Genomic DNA, 22,869 nt, shown 5'->3' with positions numbered 1-22,869 from the left:
TCACTTGCCATTTTCCCATTGCATCACAGTATCCTCTGTCACCTACCAGTTAACTAACAGAGATATTGACAGGAAGGTGACTTCCATTTCTCTCCTGTATTCATAATAGATTGAATTCATGAGAGACCTAAGGGAGCCACTTCCAGCCCCCTGCCCTGAAGAGCCGAAATAATTTGCATGGAAAATTCAAGGCTTAGAAACAAAGGATGTTGTCTATTATGACACAATTAAGAATCTTAAAAAAAAAATAAAATTAATGATACTCAAAATGTTCCATTTTAATCAGTAAACCTTTATAATCATGGAAATTAAACCACTTGTCTTTAGGAAAATTGAGTGAGAAGACAGTGGCAAGAGCTAGAATTCTAGCACTCTCAGGAAGGTAAAAGTGAGTCACCTTTGTGGTGACAGGAGGAAATTAGGCTAACATGCCAGAAACTGGATTGGTTAACTTGTTTTCTCTTTGTGAGTCTGGAAGGTGATGAGCTCCAACCACTCATTGCCTCACTGTCTTGCCCATTGGCTCCTTTCTGGGCAAGGAAGAGAGTTGTGTCTCCTGCAGAGTTGCATAGGTATCTGCCAGCAGTTCATTGAAGACAGCTGTCCTGGGGCCCAGAATGGGCAGTCTGTAGTGAATGCTCTCTGGAGGACAGTGTAAGAAGGAAATGCAAGGGCGTCTTAGAGTCTATTTTTAAAGCAACTCAAAATATCTAAAGGTCACCAAATACTTTTTTTTCACCCTTATAGAACAGATTCAAAATTCACATAAGAATTCCTTTTAATAGAACCATCTTATTCTGCCAAGATTTAAGCTTCTACAAATCTTATCAAAGAGGTCAGAAGAGAGTACCCAGAAACAAAACTCAAGTATTAGGAGTCATTGCCAATTAAATAAAAACTGAATATAAAATGTATTTGATAATGTGAGTCAAAGGGAAAAGAGGATTAAATTCTTGGAATATTTTTCAGGGACACATATATGGTTCTATCTTCAAAAAAAAAAAAAAACTATGATCCTTACAAAAAGTCTACAATAGTATTTGTATTTCAAAAGGAACCTTTATTTTATGAAATAATTTAAATTAGGGTTCCTTAAAATTCTTATTCTGACCTTTTCTTCAAATGTGATTTTATTTACAAAAATGTTAATATTCCAACTTTTCCAGAAGACACATTGCTCGAAGGATAACGTCTTTCTATTGGAAGTCACTGAATAGAAGGGAATTGGAGTCCTGAATTCTCTGGAAAAGCTCCTCATTTGAGCTGAATGAGAGCTAAGAGATATCACACGACCCCAGACCAAGGATCTGGTTCAGTCTCATTACTATAATGAAGAGGAAACAAGGTCCAGGGTGATAGGTACTGATGGACTGGGGACCAGAACACTGATCTCCTTAATCCTAGCCCAGTGTCTTTGAATCTTGTCACACCACTCTCCCAGGTAGTAGGCCAAGGCAGGCTGTTCACATCTCTACTGATGTTTATTGACCACAGGAGCCCTATACATCATAGAACTCTGGACTCAAAGCCAGAGTCAAGATAAATGAATCCAGAAGAAATCCCCATCAGTTATGGAGATAGGCTCTTTCTATTTACTTACTTCTTACCAATAATTATTGATAATATACCAAGGTTAGCTGAATCCAGAAACACACTGGAAGTCACTGTTGTGATTAAGAAGAAGGGGTAGACAATGATTGGCAGTAATATTCACTAGAATGAGTCAGCCATTTGGTATTTGTAGTTTGTCCACAGGCAAGGCAGCACAGGTGGGTGGCAGCTTCAGCAATAAGCAAGTGCTGCAGCAGGGACATGTCTAATTTGTATAAACCAGTAGGGCCAGGACAGCGTCAGCAGTTTTTCTGGTCTGATCAAAGGTGAAGGCTGCCTGTACTAAGTGTCTGGGTTTCAGGGGCGGGGGAGGGGGAAGTGGGACAGCAGAATGCTTCTTTGGTTTTATAGGTGGGAACCCAGAGGCCCAGACAGTTTAAACAATTTGGCCAGTCCTGTACAGCAAGACTAGGATCTGAACCTAGGTCTCCTTGCCTCTAGGCTAGTGCTTTTACAATAACCTTAGAGGGTACACGCAGAATGAAGCAAATCTCAGAAACGTCACAGCTGAAATCGATAGTAGATCTGCCAAGCTTTAGCTCCATAAGCACTCTCCCCCAAGTCCTACCTCCAAGATTGCTGTTCTTGGATGAACTCTATGGGCAAGAGTCATATTATGTCCAAGAACATAATGTGCTGACCTCTGTACACAAAGTCTAGCTCTTATATTGGTAATTGAAATACACTCCCATGGTTAATAAATTGATGAAAGACATCTTATCGCATTGCCCTGTAGAATCACAAAATAAACACTCTTGCTGAGGGAAGGGCATGTAAGAGTGTGCATGTATGTGTGTTCTACTTCTTTGTGAGGTAGGCCTGAAAAAATCCAGGTTCAAAGAAAACTCAGAATGAGTATGCAACTGGAAAAGAGAACCAATTGCACATGCCTGTCACCCTACGTTCTCTTGGCTTCAAGAGAATGAGGTGGTCACAGAAGAGTGAACAAGCAGAGGGGGAGATTTTCTTGGGTGGATGCTCTTAGCTCTTGGCTCTTTAGTTCACTTTGGCTAAATGAGAGCCATTATTTCCAGATACCCAAGAAGGGATTCCCTGAGACTGGCAGTCTTTCACTCCACCAATGTGAATATCTCCAAACCTCAACTGTTTACCTAAGTCTCTGGTCACCACTTTTAGCATCCCTTCAAGAAATCCCTTTTATCTTAAATTTCCTCTCTGGATGCCTTCTCAGGCACTTCTGGCTCTAGCTCCCCTGCAGACGGAGATTAGACTTTTCCATTTGTACAAAGCAAAGAAAGTGATTTGGATTTAACTTACTGTGTAAATCACATGAGAGAAAAGTTGGAGGCAGCTTCAGTTAATATGGGAGCGAATAAGAAGGTGGATAAACTTACATGACAGCGTCTACTGCACTAAACCCAGAGTATCCCCCCAGGATCCACACCCACCTTCACCAGCCCAGTGTTGATGTCTCTAAAAGATGAGACACAGGTCAATGCTGAAGCTCTTGCTGAAGATGCTATCCTTTTGTCTATTAGTAGCAAGTGCACATAAGAATAGTGCAGGGCAGCTGCCAAGAGAAGGCAGGTGGTTTAAAAAACTGTGGGGTGGAAGGTTCAGGGCTTTGGTGAGGCCATTTCAGGGGTGTGGGGGTGCGTTCCTTTCCCACCTTTACTGCCTGAAAGGGAATTACACACTTTGTGCCCCATTTCCATGAAAATTCTTCAGCAAGTCAATTATGGGGGTCTTTAGAAAGAATGGGGTATAGCCGTGTGCTATGGAGAAGACCTGGGAAGAAATGTGGCATACATAAAGGTCAGTGAGCCCGGAGAGGAGACAGGTGGAGCTAGCCTGAAGAGACAGCCGGGGAGCAATTAAAACAGGCCATAAGCAGTATGTGAAAAGAGAAAGGGGCAGACAGAGGGAACTTATTCAGAAAATTTAGTAACTATCTTAGGGATTAAACTTTTCATCGTGCTCCTCTGGGGGTGGTATGTCCCCCACCACAAGTGCTCTAAAAACACAAACCTGTTGAGATGTCATTATGGGAATGTTTGAGTACAGCTTGGGCTTTTGGTGGATGAAGACTCATTCTGTTTGGAAGAAGCAAGAAAACACATCAGTTATGTGGCTCAGGCTTGGTGGAAAGGAATGTGTCTTGATACATTTTAAAACACAGATGGTCTCTTGAATTCAGCACCTGTTAACCTTGTGCTCAGAGCACTTTGCCACAGTATAATATGCCTGGGCCAGAGACCACTACATCTTAAGCTCTCTTACTTTTATGGAGTTTGATAAAAACTTCATTGAAAAAACATTTTATGTATTGTCCAAACACATATGGTCTAAAAATAGAAGGAATCAAGAATCCTCCAGTTTCAAGAAAAAAGTGAACAATTCTTTCACATCAGTAATATACTCCTCAAGTGCAAAACAGAATAAAAAACAGAACCTTCTTATTATTTTATTTTTATTTTTTGGCCTTAAAATCTCTTCTTTTATTCCCATCAATATTATGCTGTGAGACTGATTCTCTACTGTTGAGTGTTATTAAAGCAGAACAGAAACCATTTAGAAATACTTTGTTGCCAATCTGACTTTGATTAATTTTTACAAAATATTTATTTAAGTAATCTCTACACCCAACGTGGGACTTGAACTCACAACCTGGAGATCAAGAATAGCATGCTCTCCCAACTGAGCCAGCCAGGCGTCCCTAAATAAATTTTTTTTTTAAATTTTTATTTATTTATGATAGTCACACAGAGAGAGAGAGAAAGGCAGAGACATAGGCAGAGGGAGAAGCAGGCTCCATGCCCCGGGAACCCAACGTGGGATTCGATCCCAGGTCTCCAGGATCGCGCCCTGGGCCAAAGGCAGGCGCCAAACCGCTGTGCCACCCAGGGATCCCCCTAAATAAAATTTTTATAAATATTTTTCTTTGTTTTTAGTTTTTATTTTAATCATTCAGTGTTCATCACAAGTGCACTCCTTAATCCTATCACCTATTTCACCTTCCAGTTTTAGAGAAAATGTCTTGACTACATCCTATTTCCCCCAGCGGCTAAGGCTGTGGAAGTGACCCTTCACCAAAATGGATATGAGCCCAAACCATTTCTACATTAAGTTGCTTAATTTTGAAAGATTGACAAATCTTTAAACTTTGATGGGATATCTAAGTCTCTGAACTCATTTCATTGTTTCTATTTCTACAAAGATTTTCCAAGATTATTTTACTTTGCTACCAAAAATATGTCCCATCTGGCCAATTTATTTTACTCAATTGCCATTGGAGAAATCAGTGGGACCAAGGAAAAGAAAAATCCCTTCTCTTACCCATGTTGAGCAAACAGGAAGGTGGTATTTCTAAGACTGAGTAACTGAAGATTTGTTTGCACTATAAATCAACAAATATATACCTCTCCACTTATATTTCCTTTCTTTCTTTCTCCCTCCTGCTTTTCTTTCATTCCTTCCATTAAACAAACATCACTTAATTTCTACAATATTTACAATTAAAGTCATTTTAAAAAAACTATTATTTCAGTAAGGACAATTATACCTGCCCGTATATATATAGTGAGACTCAAAAACCATGATAGATTTATAAGCTTATAGATTTTATAAGCTACAAATAGAATCAGGACCTTACTTGACAGTCACACTAACTAAATCTAGAACAGAAGTGGTCTGTTTCCCTTCATTACACTGAAAAAAAAAAAAATGACCCATCTAATGATACTTCAGGTTGGTGTAGATGTGATTTTAGGATTGGCTCAACCCCTAGTCTAGCTCAAGTAATAAGAGCTATTTGTTTAAAATCAGCTAATGATTCTGGAATTTGGGAGTTTACTTAAAATACCAAATTTGCAAAATAAATAAACTGGGGCAACAAATTTCAAAAGTTTCTGTCATAGAGTGAAACTTTTGCACAGAAATCCCAGACTTTAGATAGTTCTATTTTCTTTTTAAAGTCTATACAGAATATTTATTTGAATTACTTTTATTATGATCTGACAGGTGCTTTTGAAAAGTATAGAGTGAGTGCAGGTAAGTGTTATTAGTACTGGAGCCTGTTGTACTCAAGTACACTACCCATTTCCTCCTTGACCCTTTCTCCCTGGGTCAGGCACCTGGCACATGGGTTCCATGCATCTGAGTCTATACTTCAGCTTGGAGAAAATTTCAGAAAAGGAATCACAGCATCTACTGCTGTTTAACATAAGCTTACAAAGAGACTTATTTATTTTTCCATATTATTGATTTCTCTTTGAGGGAGAAAAGTTGAAGACTGTCATTAGATCCCATATAACTTTTTTTATTCATATCAAATCTGACCATGCTTGTATGCCTACGTTCCAACCATCTACTATAAGGGAAGTCTATCCTCATGGGTGCCTTATCCAGGGTAAGTCTGTATTTGAATAAAAACTTCTTTACAGTCCTTTTCCCTTTCTGATAGGGGAGAAGAAAAATCCCTGAAATCCAACTAATCAAAATTCTGACTGGATTTTATTTTTTATATACTTGCTCTTGATAAGAAAGCAGCAAACAACAATTAAAAACAAACTGATGACAGGAATTTTAGTTACTAAAAAGTAACAGAGGATGTCTTGGACTGAGAACAGATTATGTGTAATGTCCCATGCCTTCTGAATTACATAAATCATCTACATGGAGAATTTGTACTCAGTTCTGACTGAGCTACCAGAGGAATCTTGTATCCCCTTCCTTGTACTGTTTCTGGGAAGGTGGAAATGCAGATAATACTTTCTACTACAATTTCAATAGTTGTTCAGTAAAAAGGTGAAAACAACTTTTTTGGTCTCTCTGGTTTAACCAGGAAATGAAACCAGTCAAGAAGCCCATTCTCTAAGCATTCCCTAAACGTTCTACTTACTATGTTTCTCAGTCCACTGTCCCGTATCCACAAACCAATATAAACAGAATTAAAATAATGTCCTGATTTAAATCTTAGACTTACCTATGACTCATAAGATTCTCAAAGGATAGTTTCAGATTATGAGGGATTATCACAGGTTTTGGTTGTACCTGAGAAAGAAAGTCTCATTTAGAACATCACCCAAAACCATATTCCAATTTAAATAAATAATGCACTATCATAGAAACTCAATTTGTATTTAATATTAGAATTATTCACGTCTTCTTCTGTATATGAATGAATCAGAGGTGATCACCTGCTCACAAGCCATAGAGTCTATGGTCTTCCCTGGTTATCAGATTTTGAAGTTAGAAACCTCAATATTGGTAAAGCCTCCAATCCTCTTTGTTTAGCTCATAGCTCACCCCCAACATTCTTCAGGTCTCAGATCACCGGTTAGCCTCTCACAAACAACACTGACTCCTGGACCACTGTTAGGTAGTTGTCTGCCTTATGTTCTCACCATTCCCTAGGCTTTCTCTATAGGAATACTCCTAAGGTTTTTATTTTATTTACTTGCATGATGTCTGGTTTCCCTCATAGACTTTCAGCTTCATGTGGGCAGAGACCATGTCCCTTTTTTTGTATTTCCAGATTCTAACATAGTGCCTATTCAAGAAATATTTGCTGATCAAATTAGGGAATGAATGAAACCACTTTGAAGCACACTTGGTTTTAAGTGTGACCTTCCTAGAGGACTAAAATAAATTACACAGAGTATTCCTGATTAAGACATTATGTTCTTGAACTTTTCCAGATTTGTTACTGGCACTCAATATTGGTTTTCTTTTGGAGCACAGGCTTTCACTAAGAATCATTTGTTCCCCATTATTTCTCAAAAGACATCATAGCCATGACAATGAAAAAATAATCATAATATGTGGGTGTGGTGGTTAGTTGGGTTACTCATTTAGTGACTTGTGATTTAAATGTATGACACAACAAACCTGCAAGTGACTATGTGTTAAGGGCCTTCAGCGATGCTTGAAAAGAGAGAAGAATCTGAACATTGTCTATAGAAACACCAATCACTTATGGTATTTAATCAAATTGTTGTAACTCATTAGCTGAGGGGAAGATGTGAGAGAGAGGAAAGAAATGATCCAGTGACGGGAGCATCTGAGAGTAGTGAGGACAGCAAAGGCTTTGGTGAGAACCTGAGAAGAGGTTTCTTAGATACATAAAAGGGATGGGAATGAAGGAGATGTATTGCCTTTTTCCAAAATTTCTTCTGACATTGGCTCTTCAGAAAGAGAAAGAAAGATGGAGGAAACTCTCTACCTTCTGATTAGCATGACCCTTTTTCAAAAGCCCTTAAATCCAGGTAGTTTTTTTGCATGCATGAGTGGGCGATGGGGGCTACCTCAAAAATAATTCTGGACATTTCGTACAAATGAAATAATAATACCTCAAAGGTCTTTACTGAAGATAGTACTTTTGTCCCTGAAAAGAAGTGTGTCATGTGGTCAACTCCTATTCAGTCTTGAAAACCAGGTGTAGTATTCTGGGAAGACTTCTCTGATCTCTACTTTCCACATCTGTTCACATCCCACAGGTCTATTTCTATTTCTATTCATCACCTCCTTATCTTTATTTGTTTACCCACTGGCTCCTTAAAGGTAGGATTTATGTCTTACTCTTCTATTTATTTATTCTTTCCTCTGTAGCTGAGCTATTACCTAAGTGCCTGGCCTAGGGTAGGCAGTCAGTAAATATTTGTTGAAATGAACTGAATTATATAAATAGACTTTTAAAACCAATTAACATACATATGTTAGAGAATACTTCCTTACATACTAGCTTGACATCCTAATTTGAAGGGACTTCAAAGTGTGTATCAGAGAGTAACGCAGATAACAGAACAACTACAAAATAGATGTTTTACAGGGAAGAGGAGCTGTTTGGAGCAGACACGTAAAAAGAGATGGTTTACATAACACTAAGGCAGATATCCCTGGGGACTCACAGCCAGCCATAAGCCTCAGTAGGTATTTCTTCCATGATAAATAATTGAGCTCCTGGCCCAGGGTACTCATACATAGGAGTATAAGCAGTCATCATACAAGCCAGGTCCTATTAGACTTTTTCTTTTTTTGATATTCTTCCACTTTATGCTTTTATTGTAAAAAATATTTTTCTAGTGTTAATCTGTTTTTAAGTTCAGACACCGTAAGAGTCACCATCTCAGCATATAACTCTGGTTTTTAGTAGTGTCACAAAGTTGTAAACAATCACCACTATCTACTTCCAGATGATTTTCATCAGCCCAGAAACTCTGTCCCCACTGGCATTCATTCTTCATTCATTCATTCCCCAAATCCTTGGCAACTGCTAAGGATTATCTATTTTCTATTTCTACAGGTTTGCCTATTCTGGACATTTCATAATAAATGAAATCAATATAACACGTGGCCTTTATTGTCTGGTTTCCTTTACACAACAAAATGTTTTCAAGGTTTATCCAGGTTGTAACATATATAAATACTTTCTTTTCGTGGCTGAATAATATTGCATTGCATGGATTTTTTTTATTTTATTTTTACTTATTAATGATAGGCACACAGTGAGAGAGAGAGAGAGGCAGAGACACAGGCAGAGGGAGAAGCAGGCTCCATGCACCGGGAGCCCGATGTGGGATTCGATCCCGGGTCTCCAGGATCGCGCCCTGGGCCAAAGGCAGGCGCTAAACTGCTGCGCCACCCAGGGATCCCGCATTGCATGGATTAAATGAAATTTTGTTTATGCATTCATCAGTAGACGGACCTTTGAGGTATTTTCACTTTTTGGCCGTTATGAATAATGTTGCTATGAACATTCTTGTACAAGTTTGTGTGTGGATATGTTTTCAATTCTCTTGGGTATATATCTAGGATGAAAATACTGGGTCATATGGTGACTCTATGTTTAAGTTTTTGAGGAATTGCCAATTGCCATTTCCTAAAGCAGCTGCATTGTTTACATCCTACTAGTAATGGATGGGTGTTCCAATTTCTCCATATCCTTGCCAACACTTGTTATTGTACACTTTTTTATTATGGTCAAGCTAATGGGTGTAAAATAATATCTTATTGTGATTTCAATTGCATTTCCCTAGTGGTTGATGATGTTGAGCATCTTTTCATGTGTTTATTGGCCATTTGTATACCTTCTCTGGAGAATTGTTTATTCAAAAAAATTTTTTTTGCCTATTTTGAATTGGGGTGGTTGTCTTTTTATTGTTGAGTTGTAAACTTTTAAAAAAATATATTTTGGATTCTAGTCCCTTTTCAGATATATGATGTGCAAACATGTTTCTTCCATTCTGTGGGTTATCTTTTCATGTTCTTTTTTTTTTTTCTTTTCATGTTCTTGATGATGTAGCAAAAATGTTTTTAATTTTGATGATATCAAATTTATGTAGTTTTGTTGTTGTTTGTGCTTTTGGTGTCATGTGTAAGAAACTATTGCCTTATTCAAGGTCATGAAGATTTACACCTACTTTTCTGCTAGGGATTTGCATATGGATATACAGTTGTCTCAGTACCATTTACTGAAAAGACTAGTCTTTCCTCATTAAATTGTTTTGACACCTTTGTCAAAAACCAACTGTTCATGATCTCTTGCTTTTATGGAGACCCCACATGTATGTAATTAAATTTGATGTTCTCCTGTTAACATTTTTTTTATTTGTTCACATAAGATTTTATTTCTGGACTCTCAATTTTATTCCACTGATCTACATGTTTATCCTTATGCCAGTACCACAAAGTCTCGATCACTGTAGGTTTATAGTAAGTTTTGAAATCAGGAAGTGTGAGTCCTCCAACTTTTTCTTTTCTAAGATGGTTGTAACATCTCTTGCATTTCCATATGAATTTTAAGATCTGCTTGTCAATTTCTTCAAAAATGTCACATGAGTTTTTCTTTTAAAGATTTTATTTATTTGTTCATGAGAGACACAGAGTGAGAGGCAGAGATACGGGTGAGGGAGAAGCAGGCTCCATGCAGGCAGCTTGATGTGGGACTCAATCCTGGGTCTCCAGGATCATGCCCTGGGCTATAGGCAGACACTCAACCACTGAGCCACCAGGGCTGCCCTGTCACATGAGATTTTGAGAGGGATTGCACTGCACATATAGATCAATTTGGGAATACTGCCATCTTAAAAATCTGGGTTTTTCCACTTATTTAGGTCTTCTTTAATTTCTTTATATAAAATTTAATAGCCTTTGATGTAGAAGGCTTGCATTTATTTTGTTAAATTTATTCCTAAGTATTTTAATTTTTTGATGCTATTGTAAATGGAATTGTTTTCCTAATTTAATTTTTGGATTGTTCATTGCTAGTATATAAAAAAGAATTGATTTTTGATATTGATTTTGTATCCTGTAACTCTTCAATACCCATTTATTAGATTTAATTGTTTTATGTGGGTCTCTTAGGACTTTTTAGATAGAAGATTATGCCATCTGTGAATATAGTTTTATGCTTTCCTTTCCAATCTGGTGCCTTTTATTTCTTTTTCTTTTCTTAACTTCCCTAACTAAAACATATAGTATGATGTTAAACAGAAACAGCAAGAATGGACATCCTGGTCTTGTTTCTTATCTAAGGGGAAAATATCCAGTCTTCCTTCATTGAGTATGATATTAGCTGTGGGTTTTTCATAGATATGCTTTATCAGGTTGAGGAAGTCAACCTGATATTTTTTGGAGTCTTTTTATATCTTCCCCAGCATCTACTTTCAACCCCCTGTTGAGAAAGGAGGGGTCTCAGTGACTACAGGAGATATGCAGTACCCCTACCCCAGGAGGAAGTTGAAGTGCTATTGTACATAGTGAAGCAGTATGAAGCGTGCTCATTTTCTAACTTTCTGCAGTTTCCCACCAGGGTTTGCATGAACTGCTTCTGACTTTCACGTTTGAGGTCCTTCTTTTTGGGATCTGTAGTGAATGGTAAAACCACAGTGTGTGGTTCTACTCCAATCAGGCCTGGGCAAGGGCAAAGGTCAGAGAAGAGGTCTTGAGAAAGAGAGCAGCTGCTGAAGTCCCAAGTGAGCCAGCTGGCCAAAGCCAGCTTGGGCCTGGGGTCAGTGCATTCTAAATGTGGACACAGTGATTCCAGGAATAAGATCAGGAATAAGATCAGGAGAAATCTCAATTCCACTTTCCCAGATTCCAGTCAATGCTAATATTGAACACTGTGGTCTTAATTGGACATAGATTGTAACATTAGATATACCTTTGTCAGTAGCTTCAGTTAAATTTCCAAATCCCACACAAAAATTTCACAAAACTGCTGGTCTCTTTCATATCTTATTAGCCAAGAACTTTCACCATTAACTAATCAAAGGAGGCTCTCTTATGTCTCCTGTTTTTCTTCTACTCCTTGCCCTTCCTTTTATCACACACCAGCCCAGAGTCAAAGGAGAATCATAGGATATCAGAATTATAAATACCCTTCCTCAACTTCTATCTGAAACCTAGCCATTTAGCTAAATTAACCTTCAACCCAAGCCCGACTGACCCTAACTCTAATCTTTAAACTGACTTAAGACCTAACTCTGACCTATGGAGCATTCCTCCATACACAGGCTTCTTTCTGCAGCATCTCTGACAGATGGCAGAGCTTTGTCCTTGTTTCCCCATAATCCTCTTGCTAGCCTTCATTCCCCACCATTCTGCACCACCCGTTACAAACACCACTCACTAGCTAGAAAGTACTATAGCTGAGCTTTAATCCTGAGGCACTGATTGAATTGATGTGTCCAAAGATGAAGCTGCTTGTTTCATGACTAAAATGGTAGGGGCAGATTGTGTTGTATGGTTGTGTGTTTTTTCGTGTTGTATTGTGGAAATGTTAAGTGGGGAGAAGTTTCATAAGCTCCTGAACCTCTACAGCAGTGCAGTTACTTTAGGATCTCAAAGTATGGTGGCTCATCTCATCTCTATCCCTCTAACTCACCTACCCTAATTCATCTTTTGGTTTGTTGAAAATAAAGAGAGTTTATCATATTGTGTCAGATAATGATGCTCCCAGAGCCAACAGGTCCTTATTTTCAGCCATTCCTGCAAAAAGTATTGTCTCTCCACTGGGCTCTGGTCAGGGAGGCATAGTGCTTACTATCCTCTGGGATACCTATGCTCATCTCTATCATCCCGTTGACCTACCATTTTTATTTCTTGACATGTGGAGCACAGCTGCTTATTTCTGATCAGCATGGGGTTACTCTGGATCCTCCTGGCCTGAGGGGAGAAACAGAGGAAGGTAAGGAAATGGTAAGGGGGACAGGGTTGGAGGACTAGGAAAGGTAATAGTTACTCCTTCCATAAAACAGAGGGAGTCAGTTCCATCCCATGTGGACATGGAGTCCAGGCTTGGCTGCAGCTGGTAGGTTTAGAAAGAGTTTAGGCAGGAGGGGGTCAGTCACAGACTACTTGGGATCCCTGTATATAGTGGTACAGGTACAACTTACCTTTCTTCACTCACACTGACATCAGAGTCATGAAGTATGTTCATAAGAAGCATATAATATGAGGGAGGGGGGTCAAAGGGATAAACAATGACTGTGAATTAAAGCCCCCTTCTGCCATTTGATTGTTGACCTGTTACTACATGTGTGTATACCTGTGCCCTGACCCATTCCTGCTGCCCTGAGAGGGATGGGACACAGGAAGAGGAGGAATATATCTCTGCAGTGTGGGGAGTGCCTGGGCAGTGCTCCTAAGGTGACCTTCAGTGGATTGGTCGTCCAGTAGCTTCATCCTCTGAGAAATATAAAGCATTTGGGTGAGACATTATTATTGAAGGTATGAGGACTGCAAACTAGAGACAAAGTTGGATTCTTTTGACAAATACCTAAAATACATTTCATTTCTATAGGCCATTTAAAAAGAATCAACTGAGTATTACAATACAATGTTGTGGGTTGGCATGTTAAAGTATGAGTGTGAACAACTCGATTCATTCATTCAACAACAGACATTTATTGTGAGGCCATAATAAATGTGCTGGGATGGGGCCACAAAGATGAATAAGGCATTTTCTGGCCCTAAGGCAGGCCAGGGGAATACAAATTCATTCATTTGCCCATTCATTAGGTACTGGGGTCCCTGAAACAAATAAGACACAGCTTTTGACTTCAGCTGCTCACCACCCAGCAGACTGTGCCCAAGGAAGCACAACAGTATAGAAGGTTATGTGACAGGGATATGTTGAGGGTGCAGTGAAACTGAAAAAAGTGGAGGTGGGACGGACATTGAGGGAAGGGTCTGAGAAGGGCTACAGGAGCAGGCAATGTTTGGGTAGGTGTTGGTAGGGTGAACAAGTTGGGGGAGGGCATTCCAACCCCCAGGAAGCACGGCAATGGCGCAGAAGAATGACCTAGCAGATTGGCTTCAGGTAACTGAGGCTAGCTGAGCACGGACTATTGTCTAGTGTGGGGAGTGGGGCTTGGGCAGAGGCCAGAGAGGCAGAGGAGACTCCTGGGCTTCTGGCAGATTCCACCCTCTGCCATATCTTCCGGATACCTTGGGGATGGTATCTCCCGGGGTTTGGCTCCTCCTTCCATCCCTCACATCTGTGAGTTCTGAGACTTATATACATCTCTGAAACTGTGATCCAAGACCGGATGCACTCGATATCACAGAAGAAGCAATGGTACTTCCAGGCCTTCAGAAAAGAGAAACCACATCCCACTGCAGGATCAGGAGAGTCTTCGAGAAGCGGCATTACACTTAGTCTGAAAGAATGCAGAAGGTATAGACGGGTAGAGGTGAAAGTGGGAGTGTCCTCGAGCAGATTTGGAGTTATAAGTGGTTTCTTATTTTCCTGCGGTGGATTCCTTCCCCTTTTATAGGCTTTTGGTTTTCACATAAGAGGAAGAGTTCATTGCAAATCAAGCAACAGACCTATCTGAGAGACCTCCAAGGTGCACGGCAGGATCTTGCCGGGTTAACGAGGGCGGCAGATGGGATGCGGAGTTGCATGACCTTGAGGACTCCCATCCCGTGGAGCCTGAAGACGAAATGTTTTATATATTGTTCTGTCCAGCCTTGTTAACTCCACATCTGTCAAGACACAGCTTCACTGTTACTTTCTCAGAAAAGTCTTCCTCAAGGCCCTCTTACCATTTTACACACCCCTTACCTGAGTTGGGTGCCTGCCTTTCTGATTCTATCACAGACTTAATACAGCATTTTGTTGCATTTTGTCCTGTTACTCTTTCTTCTTTCTTTCCTTTCTTTCTTTCTTTCTTTCTTTCTTTCTTTCTTTCTTTCTTTCTTTCTTTCTCTTTCTTTCTTTCTTCTTTCTTTTTCTTCTTTTTCTTTCTCTCTCTTTCTCTCCTTCCTTCTTCTTTCTCTTCTCTTCCTTTTCTTTTTTCTTTTTTTCTTTTCTTTTCTTTTCTTTTCTTTCGTTGGTTTCCTCCACCAGACTGAGAATTCTTGAAAAGCAAAAACATGTCTCAAACCCCTTTGCATCCCTAGAGCCTATCAGGAATCTGGCACACAATAGGCATTCACACATGTTGGTTGAATGAATGAATCACATAAACATATACTTATGTGTGTACAAGGAAGTGGATGCAAACAATTTGGGATTCCACACTCTGTAGGACCCCTCTTCCTACCCCCAGACCTCCCCCCAAACCTTCCTATATCCCTGCTTTCTTTCCTGGCCCTAGAATCAAGGGTCTTTTTCTTCTGCAGCATTTGCTGCTCACTCTTGATTTCCTGAGGGCCAGTTCAGCAGTAGTAGCAGAAATGGCAAATGAATTGGCTGATGGTTCAGAGTACACAGGCCCCTGTAGAGTCAGTATCATCTGTAGAGTAAGAGCGACCAAGAAAAGCTCTGAAATGTTAATGGGGTTCTCATTTTCCAAGCAGCTGTCCTCAGGATAGCAGATGGCAGATGTGATGAGAAAGTGAGAGCAACCTTTTGTAGCTTGGCCAAGGTATGAAGCACACTTCAGCAAGGCCCCCAAAGATGGAGTCTGCTCTTCACATTTCACGATCAGAAATGTCCTAATATTTGAGGTTAATATCTGCTGAGGTTCATAAGGTCTGGTTCATGGCCCAAGTCCTTGGCCTTCCTGAATCTTTGATAAAGAAACAGAGAAATACGTTTCTTTCCCTCCCTCTCTCTCCACCTCTCTTTCTCTCTCTGTCTCATACATATACACACATACCTCTCCACATAACAAAACTGAAAATGTAAAAGCACCAGATGGTGATCTTAAAAATAGCCACCACAAGCATGCTGAGGAACGCTGACAAATTTGCTTTCATCCTTCCTGCCCTCGACACCTCTGTTCCTTTCCTCCTTTCTACTCCTGACTTAAATGAGAGACACCTCATGGGTCACCTCTAGTTCAACTCTTTGAATGAACACAAAGAGCAAATTGTAGCCCAGAAGGGTTAAGAGATTTGTCTAACCATACATGTATTTCAGTGAGCCAGAAACTTTTGGATAAAGGGACAAAAGAAGACTACCTTTTCTCAGGGAGAAAGTAGATTCTTAGGATCCATAGGAGGACATAATGCTTCCTATATCCCTTAGAAAAAAAAGTGGTGATTGGAGAGTTATTTTCAATATTCAGAAAAGCCCTCTGATAATTACACACTTTCCTGCAATCTGAAAATACCAGCCATCTCCATTAAAGAATACAGTTGGAGATAGTTTTTAAAATACTCATATGATTGACTAGGAAAAAAATTCAAACATACACAAAATATTATCAACAACCATGCATCTACCATCCAGACTTATTAAACTTGGATTTTATTACCATCAGGTCAGTGGTGACCATGATTACCTCCCTTTAAAACTGCATTTGTAGTTATATGTATCTGATAAATATACACAGGAAAAGGACTTAGGAACATGCAAGGTGGTTTCTGTGGTGGTCATAAGCTTTCAAACGCTGAGATTCAGCAAGAGAGAAATAATAAAACAAGTTCTCGGTGGTGAGAAAATTGAGAGTTGCCGTCCTGTGCGTTTTCTAGCCACATCTCTGCCGCTGCAGTGTGTTTAGCCAGGGGCCTTTGTCACAGGTCTGCTAAAAGCAAAATAGTACTGCTCTCATCTGGACTCTGACTCATTACACTAGAACAACAAACCCAGATCAAAAAGAGGAGTGAGTTAGGGCAGGAGCCGAGGGAACAGAGTAGGGTTCTCCACTAGTAAGTGAGTAGCTGTTGTCCAGCGGCACCCAACCCAGCAAGTGCACCAAGGGGTCCCAGGGCCTCCACTGCAGCCCCCAGAGAGCCCCCCACATCTGCTTGCTAGGGAGCTCAGAGCATGTCGTCTCAGCCTCAATTACTCAACGATCACAGTACACTGGGCTATTCCGTGGCATCTGGATGAGTCGATGCCTGGAACAGCAGGTGAAAGTCCTGCCTGACAAAGAAGCTGTTCCACCGTGGATGTCTAAATGGGGGAGTATTGAGGCTCCACCACTTTGTGTTTATTTTCCATTTTTCTTCTTTGCTAGCTCTGCCTTTCCTCTTCTACTTCCTCTTCTTGTAATCTGTGCCCCTACCCGCCTCTCTGCGCCTCTCTCGGCTTCTGCTTTCTTGCTATTTGTCTTCCTCTCCCTGTCTTTCCATCTCTCAGCCCCTATGTCCTTTCTATCTCTCCACCCCTTAGTGAATATTGCCCCAGACACGCAGACAGCCGCCTCTACCACAGGACTGCTCCTGGGTAGGGCAGGAATGCCACTGGAATGTGAATGTTCAAAGTTCTGCCCTTTGACCTGTGAGTGGGGAAGGGAAGGGAGCCAGGTGGAAGGACCTTTACACCTGTGCCTGGAGGCCAGGACCTCTAGCTGGTGGCATGGCTGCCAGCAGCCCTTTGGCAGGTTGGTGATTTAGAGGATAAAGAAAGACATGAGGTGTCCACGGTGCTTTATACTCCCACCGGATAGAGCACGGTTTCTTCCCAGAAAGGAGCAGCTGCTGGCTGAGCCCATGGTTACCTCACAGGGTATACGTTCAGGCCTTCGTGGTCACAGCCAACTGTACAATTCTGCACACGCAGACCTTGTTAAAAGCGTTTTTATCTTCCTTTAGCCACCCCATCTATTTTAGGTACTTTCCCCCATTGCCTCTCTTTGTTCAATCGAGCATAAAACATGTAGGTTTGGCCACTTCTTTGGGTCTTCATTTCCTTATGAGGGCTCCCGTGTCACATAAAACTTACATTTAATACATTTGTATGCTTTTGTCCCGTTAATCTGTCTTATACTGATTTAATTCTCTGATGCAGCTGAAAACCCGAAGATGGCAAAGGTAAGATTTTGCCTTCCCTATACCTGCTTGCCTTTCTAATCTGCAGGGGTAACTGTCTTTTACAGAAAGACACGGGTGGGGTGGGGTGGGGGGGGTGGGGATGAGCCCCAGACACGGTGAGGATGAGGATGAGGGTGAGGTCCTGGAGCCCTCCTTTCCTTGCAGGAGTTAGGATCTGGGGATCCCTGGGTCCGCCCAGAGCCTGGCCTCCTGGCCTCCTGGCCTCAGCCTACTGGCCAAGCCCAGGGAAGCAGCTGCTCTTGGCTTCCCTCTAGTGGCCACTCCTGCATATTGCAGCCATGAAATTCTCTGGCCTGCTGGAGATGGGCCTCTCAACCTGCCCAGGTCATTGTCAATGCTTTCCTCTCGCGCCTCCTGCCCCAGCGGTCTGGGGCCTGGAATATTAATGCCTTGGAAGGCATCATGCACTGAGACTCAAAGCTCACCTGGGATAAGGAGGTGCTCGGTGGCAGGGGAGAGCCTGTCTAAATCAGAGGTCAAAAAGACAGTGTCTGGAAGGCTTGTCGCTGGTTCTGCAGCAATTGTCAGGGTGGATCCCGTCTCCACTCAGCTGATCCTGTGCATGTCAAGGGGGAACTCATACCTACATGCCTGGCCTGGATGTTGGGGGATTAGTGCAGTGACTCAAGCACAGCCCCTGACCATGCTGAGCTGAAAACCTGGACCATCTCCACAGAGCTCCTGGCCTCTGCGGCCCTCTGCCCTCCAGCTGAGCCCACCCATCTGCGTGGTTTCTTTCCCTGCCGTGGCCTGATTCCTTGATGTTTTCATGCTCAGGTTCTGTGTCTTTGTTCCCTTGGTGCTTCCCTCCACTATAGGAGTACCTTCTAGAACACATGCAGGTGCCGCTTCCTCTGCAACCACTCCCTGGCACTCTCTGCCCACCCCTCCTTTCCTTCTCACTGCCTCACAGGGACTTTGCCTGCCCCTGATGATGGCTGTGCACCTATCAGGTCCCGTGCACTGATTCACTGAGCTGGCATCTAACTCAGTCTCTCCATATCTCCCTAAACCACAGAAGGCCTCCCTAAGCAGGGATCTACCTCCTGACATCATGGCTGACCCAGTGGTAACTCACAGAGTGGAGCTGTCACCATGATCGGGTGTCACCACGAGTGGGGCGCTGTGACAAGTGCTTAGGAACACCACCCTGGCACACCAGCAGCCACCCTGTGTACTCCTCAGGTGAGAAACTGCTTTTATGCCTGAGAATTCTCTCCCTCTGTCTCTTAGCACTGCTGACTTTATCAGCACCTTGAAGATCGGGAACCTCCTGGGGAGTATAGTCATCACCCAGTTGTCAATCTCAGTTGATTTCTGTGAGGTGGAGGGGACATGAGGAGGACAATATGAAATTCTACGGGTGTAGAATGTGTAGGTGGGAGATACAAGGGATCGAGGGCAGTGATGGGACAGGGTCAGAGGCTCCAGAAGCTAAGACTGGCTCTGGACACAGGCTGAGCACAGTCCCTGAAAGCTTCAGGGTTTATTTCTCAATAGGATTGTGTTTGTTTTAATTTTTTGATGATTGTAACTTTCATTCTTAATGCTAGTGTACTTGACCTTGGGCGAGTCTGCGATGCTCATTCATTTCATTCAACAAATATATATGGAACAGTGATGATGTTCCAGGCCCAGCGCTCTGCTAAGGAGAGAGAAAATGCCCTTGTATTTACATTCGATGTCATCCCTGAACCACTATGGGTTTCTTTTCAATTAAAACACAAAATTGAGTACCTTAGATAAGACATCTGGAACTTGAAATAAAATAGGCAAATTCATATCCTTCTTGGATGAAATCAGGAAAGTGCCAGAATTCTGAGGATATCTAAAGGAATAAAAAAAAGAGCAAGTTAGAACCACAGTCTCTGATTTGATGAACCAACCCCTTGGTTGTTTCAGAGATGTAGGGGTTAATATGAATAGCCCCAAGATGTACTATATTGACTTGCAGAGTATTTTGAGCTGAAAACAATCAGGGCCAGAAAGACTCGGGAAGAAACTTTGACCTTCCCCTTAACTGCCTTAAAGAATTTAGATAAGGGACCTGCTCCAGGAAGAGAGCTATCATCATAGATTATATATAATATATCAACTAGGTAAAGAGGAATTTAGCAAAGTCTGTTGAAATTAATCTCTGTGTCCCATTGTTTCTGGATGGCGCAGCAAACATTTGCTTGCCAAACATTTACTTTTTCCTTTCTTCCTGTGAATTGTCTTCCTTCCCTTTGAAATTCTCAACCCCTGCTGCCTTCTTAGTTCAGCATGACATATATACCTTATTTGGCATGACTGTCTTTGGACTCTCATGTGGGTTCCTGTATGTACAAAATCAAATTTGATTTTCTCTTGTTAATGTGCTTCATGTCAATTTGATTCTTCGACCAGCCCGAAGAAACTTGAAGGGAAGAAGAAATTTTTTTCCTTTCCAAAAAAAGATAATCCAGGAGATACCCCAAGGAGTTGTTGCCCAGCACAGTCCTGCAGGGCACAGGCCATTTGACAGCTTCCAAAGGATGGCTTTGCTCTCTTAAGTCACTCTGGTTTCTCTGTCCTTTTGATTTGAACTAAGCAATGCCAACTGTGAATTGTTAGATAGTGTACAAATTAAGAGAGAAAAAAATTGTTCAGAGAAGCAGATGTAATCGATGAAACACATCCACATCTCCTTGAAAAGGCCCACCTGCTCTGCAGCTGTTATGGTTCATTTTATTACAATGTAAGAGGCCAAGGCCTGCAGGGGCCCCGGTCATCAAAAACTGCTTGTGTGTGCAGTACTGTACATGCCCCTGGCATTCCAGAAATGGAAACTCGGAGTGCCAGGAACACCTCTCCTCTCTAATGAGGAAAGATTTCATTGTTCATTGTTCATTTATAACATAGGCATGTGACAGGAGTTTGGTATTCCCGAGGCATTTATGGTTTCATTTCTCCTCACCATTTCCCTGGGTGAGCAGTGGTCCGGTGGGTCTGACCCAGCCCTTCACTGTCTTTACCTTTGATTTGTGGACAGCCAGCCTGCCTTGGACTTGACACCTAAATGCTGACCAAGAGAGACCAGAGACCACTCTAGAGCTGTTTAGCACTCAATAACCTCAAATACACAAGGCCTCAGTGTCACCTGAAGGCTCTAGAGACTGATGATGAGTGTGGCTTCCATGTAGCATGACAGTCTTCTTTGAAAGAAGTAGGTCTGTGCAGGCCATGGTGTTCAGAGCTAGGCCTCACTCCTCCAGCCATGTAGGTAGTTTCTGGTGCTCTGAGTACATTTTACTAAACGTTTCTTTCTCTTTTTCAGACTCTTCTGTGTTAGAACTGCTTGTGCCAAACTAGGTAATACTTAAAACACATCTATAACTTTCTTACTGAGGCCTTAGGAAAGTTTTGCCAAAAATAATTGGAACCCAGAGCGTTAGCCAGATGAAGAGTTTCTAATCTTTAAGAATTGTTGATAGTGGGATCCCTGGGTGGCTCAGTAGTTTAGCGCCTGCCTTGCGATCCTGGAGTCCCGGGATCAAGTCCCACATCGGGTTCCCTGCGTGGAGCCTGCTTCTCCCTCTTCTTGTCTCTCTCTCTCTCTCTCTCTCTGTGTGTGTGTGTGTCTCTCATGAATAAATAAATAAAATCTAAAAAAAAAGATTGTTGATACTTAAGTAAACTGTCCTTTCGAAAGACTGTGCATTCCTACGTTGTCTTCCTGAAAGCTCTGGGCACCACACTGGTGGCATCTAGTCAGTGTCTTTTGAGGGAGAGAAGTGCCCTTTCTCCTCACAAGAGTTGAGACTGCTGCCCAAATACTGTTTAGAGATGAGTAGAGCTTTACTGACCATTCAGGTAATTTCTCCTTATGGCCAGAGGGAAAACAACCCCTTCCTTCAGACTATCAATAGTCTGTCCCTTCTGATATACCAGGATGGCTGTGAAGGGGAAGAGGTGCTGGGGCTGCCCCATCATATTCTGGGTCTGCCTTCTTCAGGCCCTCGTCCTGCTTCCACTCCCTACCCTTGACCCCAAAACTGTACAATCAGAAAACAAGAGAGCTAGGAGTGAGAGCACCATGCCCAGGGATGCTTTACTCCTGGCTACAGGGGCAGGTCTAATGGGAACGGGGCTGAGATGGGATAGTGAGCTGTTACCCTGTTTAGATGTCAAACACTAGCCATTTCATACTAGCTAGACATGAGCTAGAGTGTAGACAACAAAGTAAAAATAGCAGAACAGAGCAACAGGCACTTCCTAGATGCTCTGAAAATACACAAATCTGTCTATTTACTGAGAATGTGGCTTTTAAAAGGAGCAGCAGATAAAGCAAAGGTCCATGTTACTGAAGAGGCCATGCGGGGAGAATGTTCTTCATGGAGAGTCACTTACTTGTGGGTAGGAGGGTAGGTGACGGTTACGAACATCCCTTTGCTAGAAGTACAACCCTTCTAGCAAACTGCCACATGTGCCAGGGAGCCAGCCCTCCTCATCTATGAAGTGGTTTCGAAGTTGCCTCCTGGCTGCTCTCTCTCTCCCCTCCCTCTGATTTCTTCCATTCGCCTCCACATTACCTCAATTTCCCCCTTCCTTCCACTTCCCCTCCCCAGAGCAGCCAGGGACCACAAATGAAAGAGGAATGAAGAAGCCCAGATATTTCGAGTGTCAGCACTAAAATGCTGCTAACACATGAACACCTCCAATTGTGAAACACAGAAACATATTCCATAGCTGTTGGTTTGGAAGTGGCAGGACTGGTGAGATTGGAGGAGATTGTCCCAAAGGGATATACGGGCAGTCGCTCCTCTCTAAAGATTGCCATTTATGGGTCTAGACTTTTGATGGTTAAAATGAGAAAATTTCAAATTAAAGCAGAGGAGAAAAAGTAAGATGTAGAGGAGGATGGAAGTGTTCGGAGAGGTAGCATCCAGGGGCAAAATCCTTTTGTATTGTTGAGTGGTGGTTGTAGAGAGGGAGGTTCATTGAGATCTCCTCCCCCCTGCCAAGCCTATACTCAGTGCCTGCTTTGTCTGAGAAACCCAGGCCATTTCTGGGCTTTGAGCACTCATCTTGAGTTTCTCAACTGAC

General features: G+C 41.9%; 1 protein-coding gene and 1 long non-coding RNA gene across 10 annotated transcripts in view; one reads left to right on the top strand and one right to left on the bottom strand.

Annotated features, from left to right (window-relative positions):
* Positions 1 to 271: 271 nt before the first annotated feature.
* The window catches only part of C6H1orf105 (chromosome 6 C1orf105 homolog), a 38,318-nt gene continuing 15,720 nt past the window's right edge, over positions 272 to 22,869 (bottom strand). For 8 of the 9 annotated variants that reach the window (XM_077901693.1, XM_077901684.1, XM_077901685.1 and 5 more), the window contains 6 exons: positions 19,540 to 19,630; positions 12,664 to 12,738; positions 6,557 to 6,624; positions 3,601 to 3,665; positions 3,021 to 3,142; positions 272 to 642 (listed from right to left, as the gene is read on the bottom strand). In XM_077901693.1, coding sequence (XP_077757819.1) covers positions 505 to 642; positions 3,021 to 3,142; positions 3,601 to 3,665; positions 6,557 to 6,624; positions 12,664 to 12,738; positions 19,540 to 19,584 — 513 coding nt within the window. In that variant the 5' untranslated portion in view covers positions 19,585 to 19,630 and the 3' untranslated portion in view covers positions 272 to 504. The remainder of the gene's footprint in view (positions 643 to 3,020; positions 3,143 to 3,600; positions 3,666 to 6,556; positions 6,625 to 12,663; positions 12,739 to 19,539; positions 19,631 to 22,869) is intronic. The other variant, XM_077901686.1, reaches the window with a different exon arrangement.
* Positions 12,511 to 21,521, top strand: LOC144316150 (uncharacterized). The gene is made up of 3 exons (XR_013381981.1): positions 12,511 to 12,760; positions 18,821 to 18,987; positions 21,101 to 21,521. It is a non-coding gene; the product is annotated as an uncharacterized LOC144316150 (long non-coding RNA).

This window comes from Canis aureus, chromosome 6, assembly GCF_053574225.1.
Source record: "Canis aureus isolate CA01 chromosome 6, VMU_Caureus_v.1.0, whole genome shotgun sequence".
NCBI lineage: Eukaryota > Metazoa > Chordata > Mammalia > Carnivora > Canidae > Canis > Canis aureus.
This window is presented reverse-complemented; position numbering and strand designations above follow the sequence as displayed.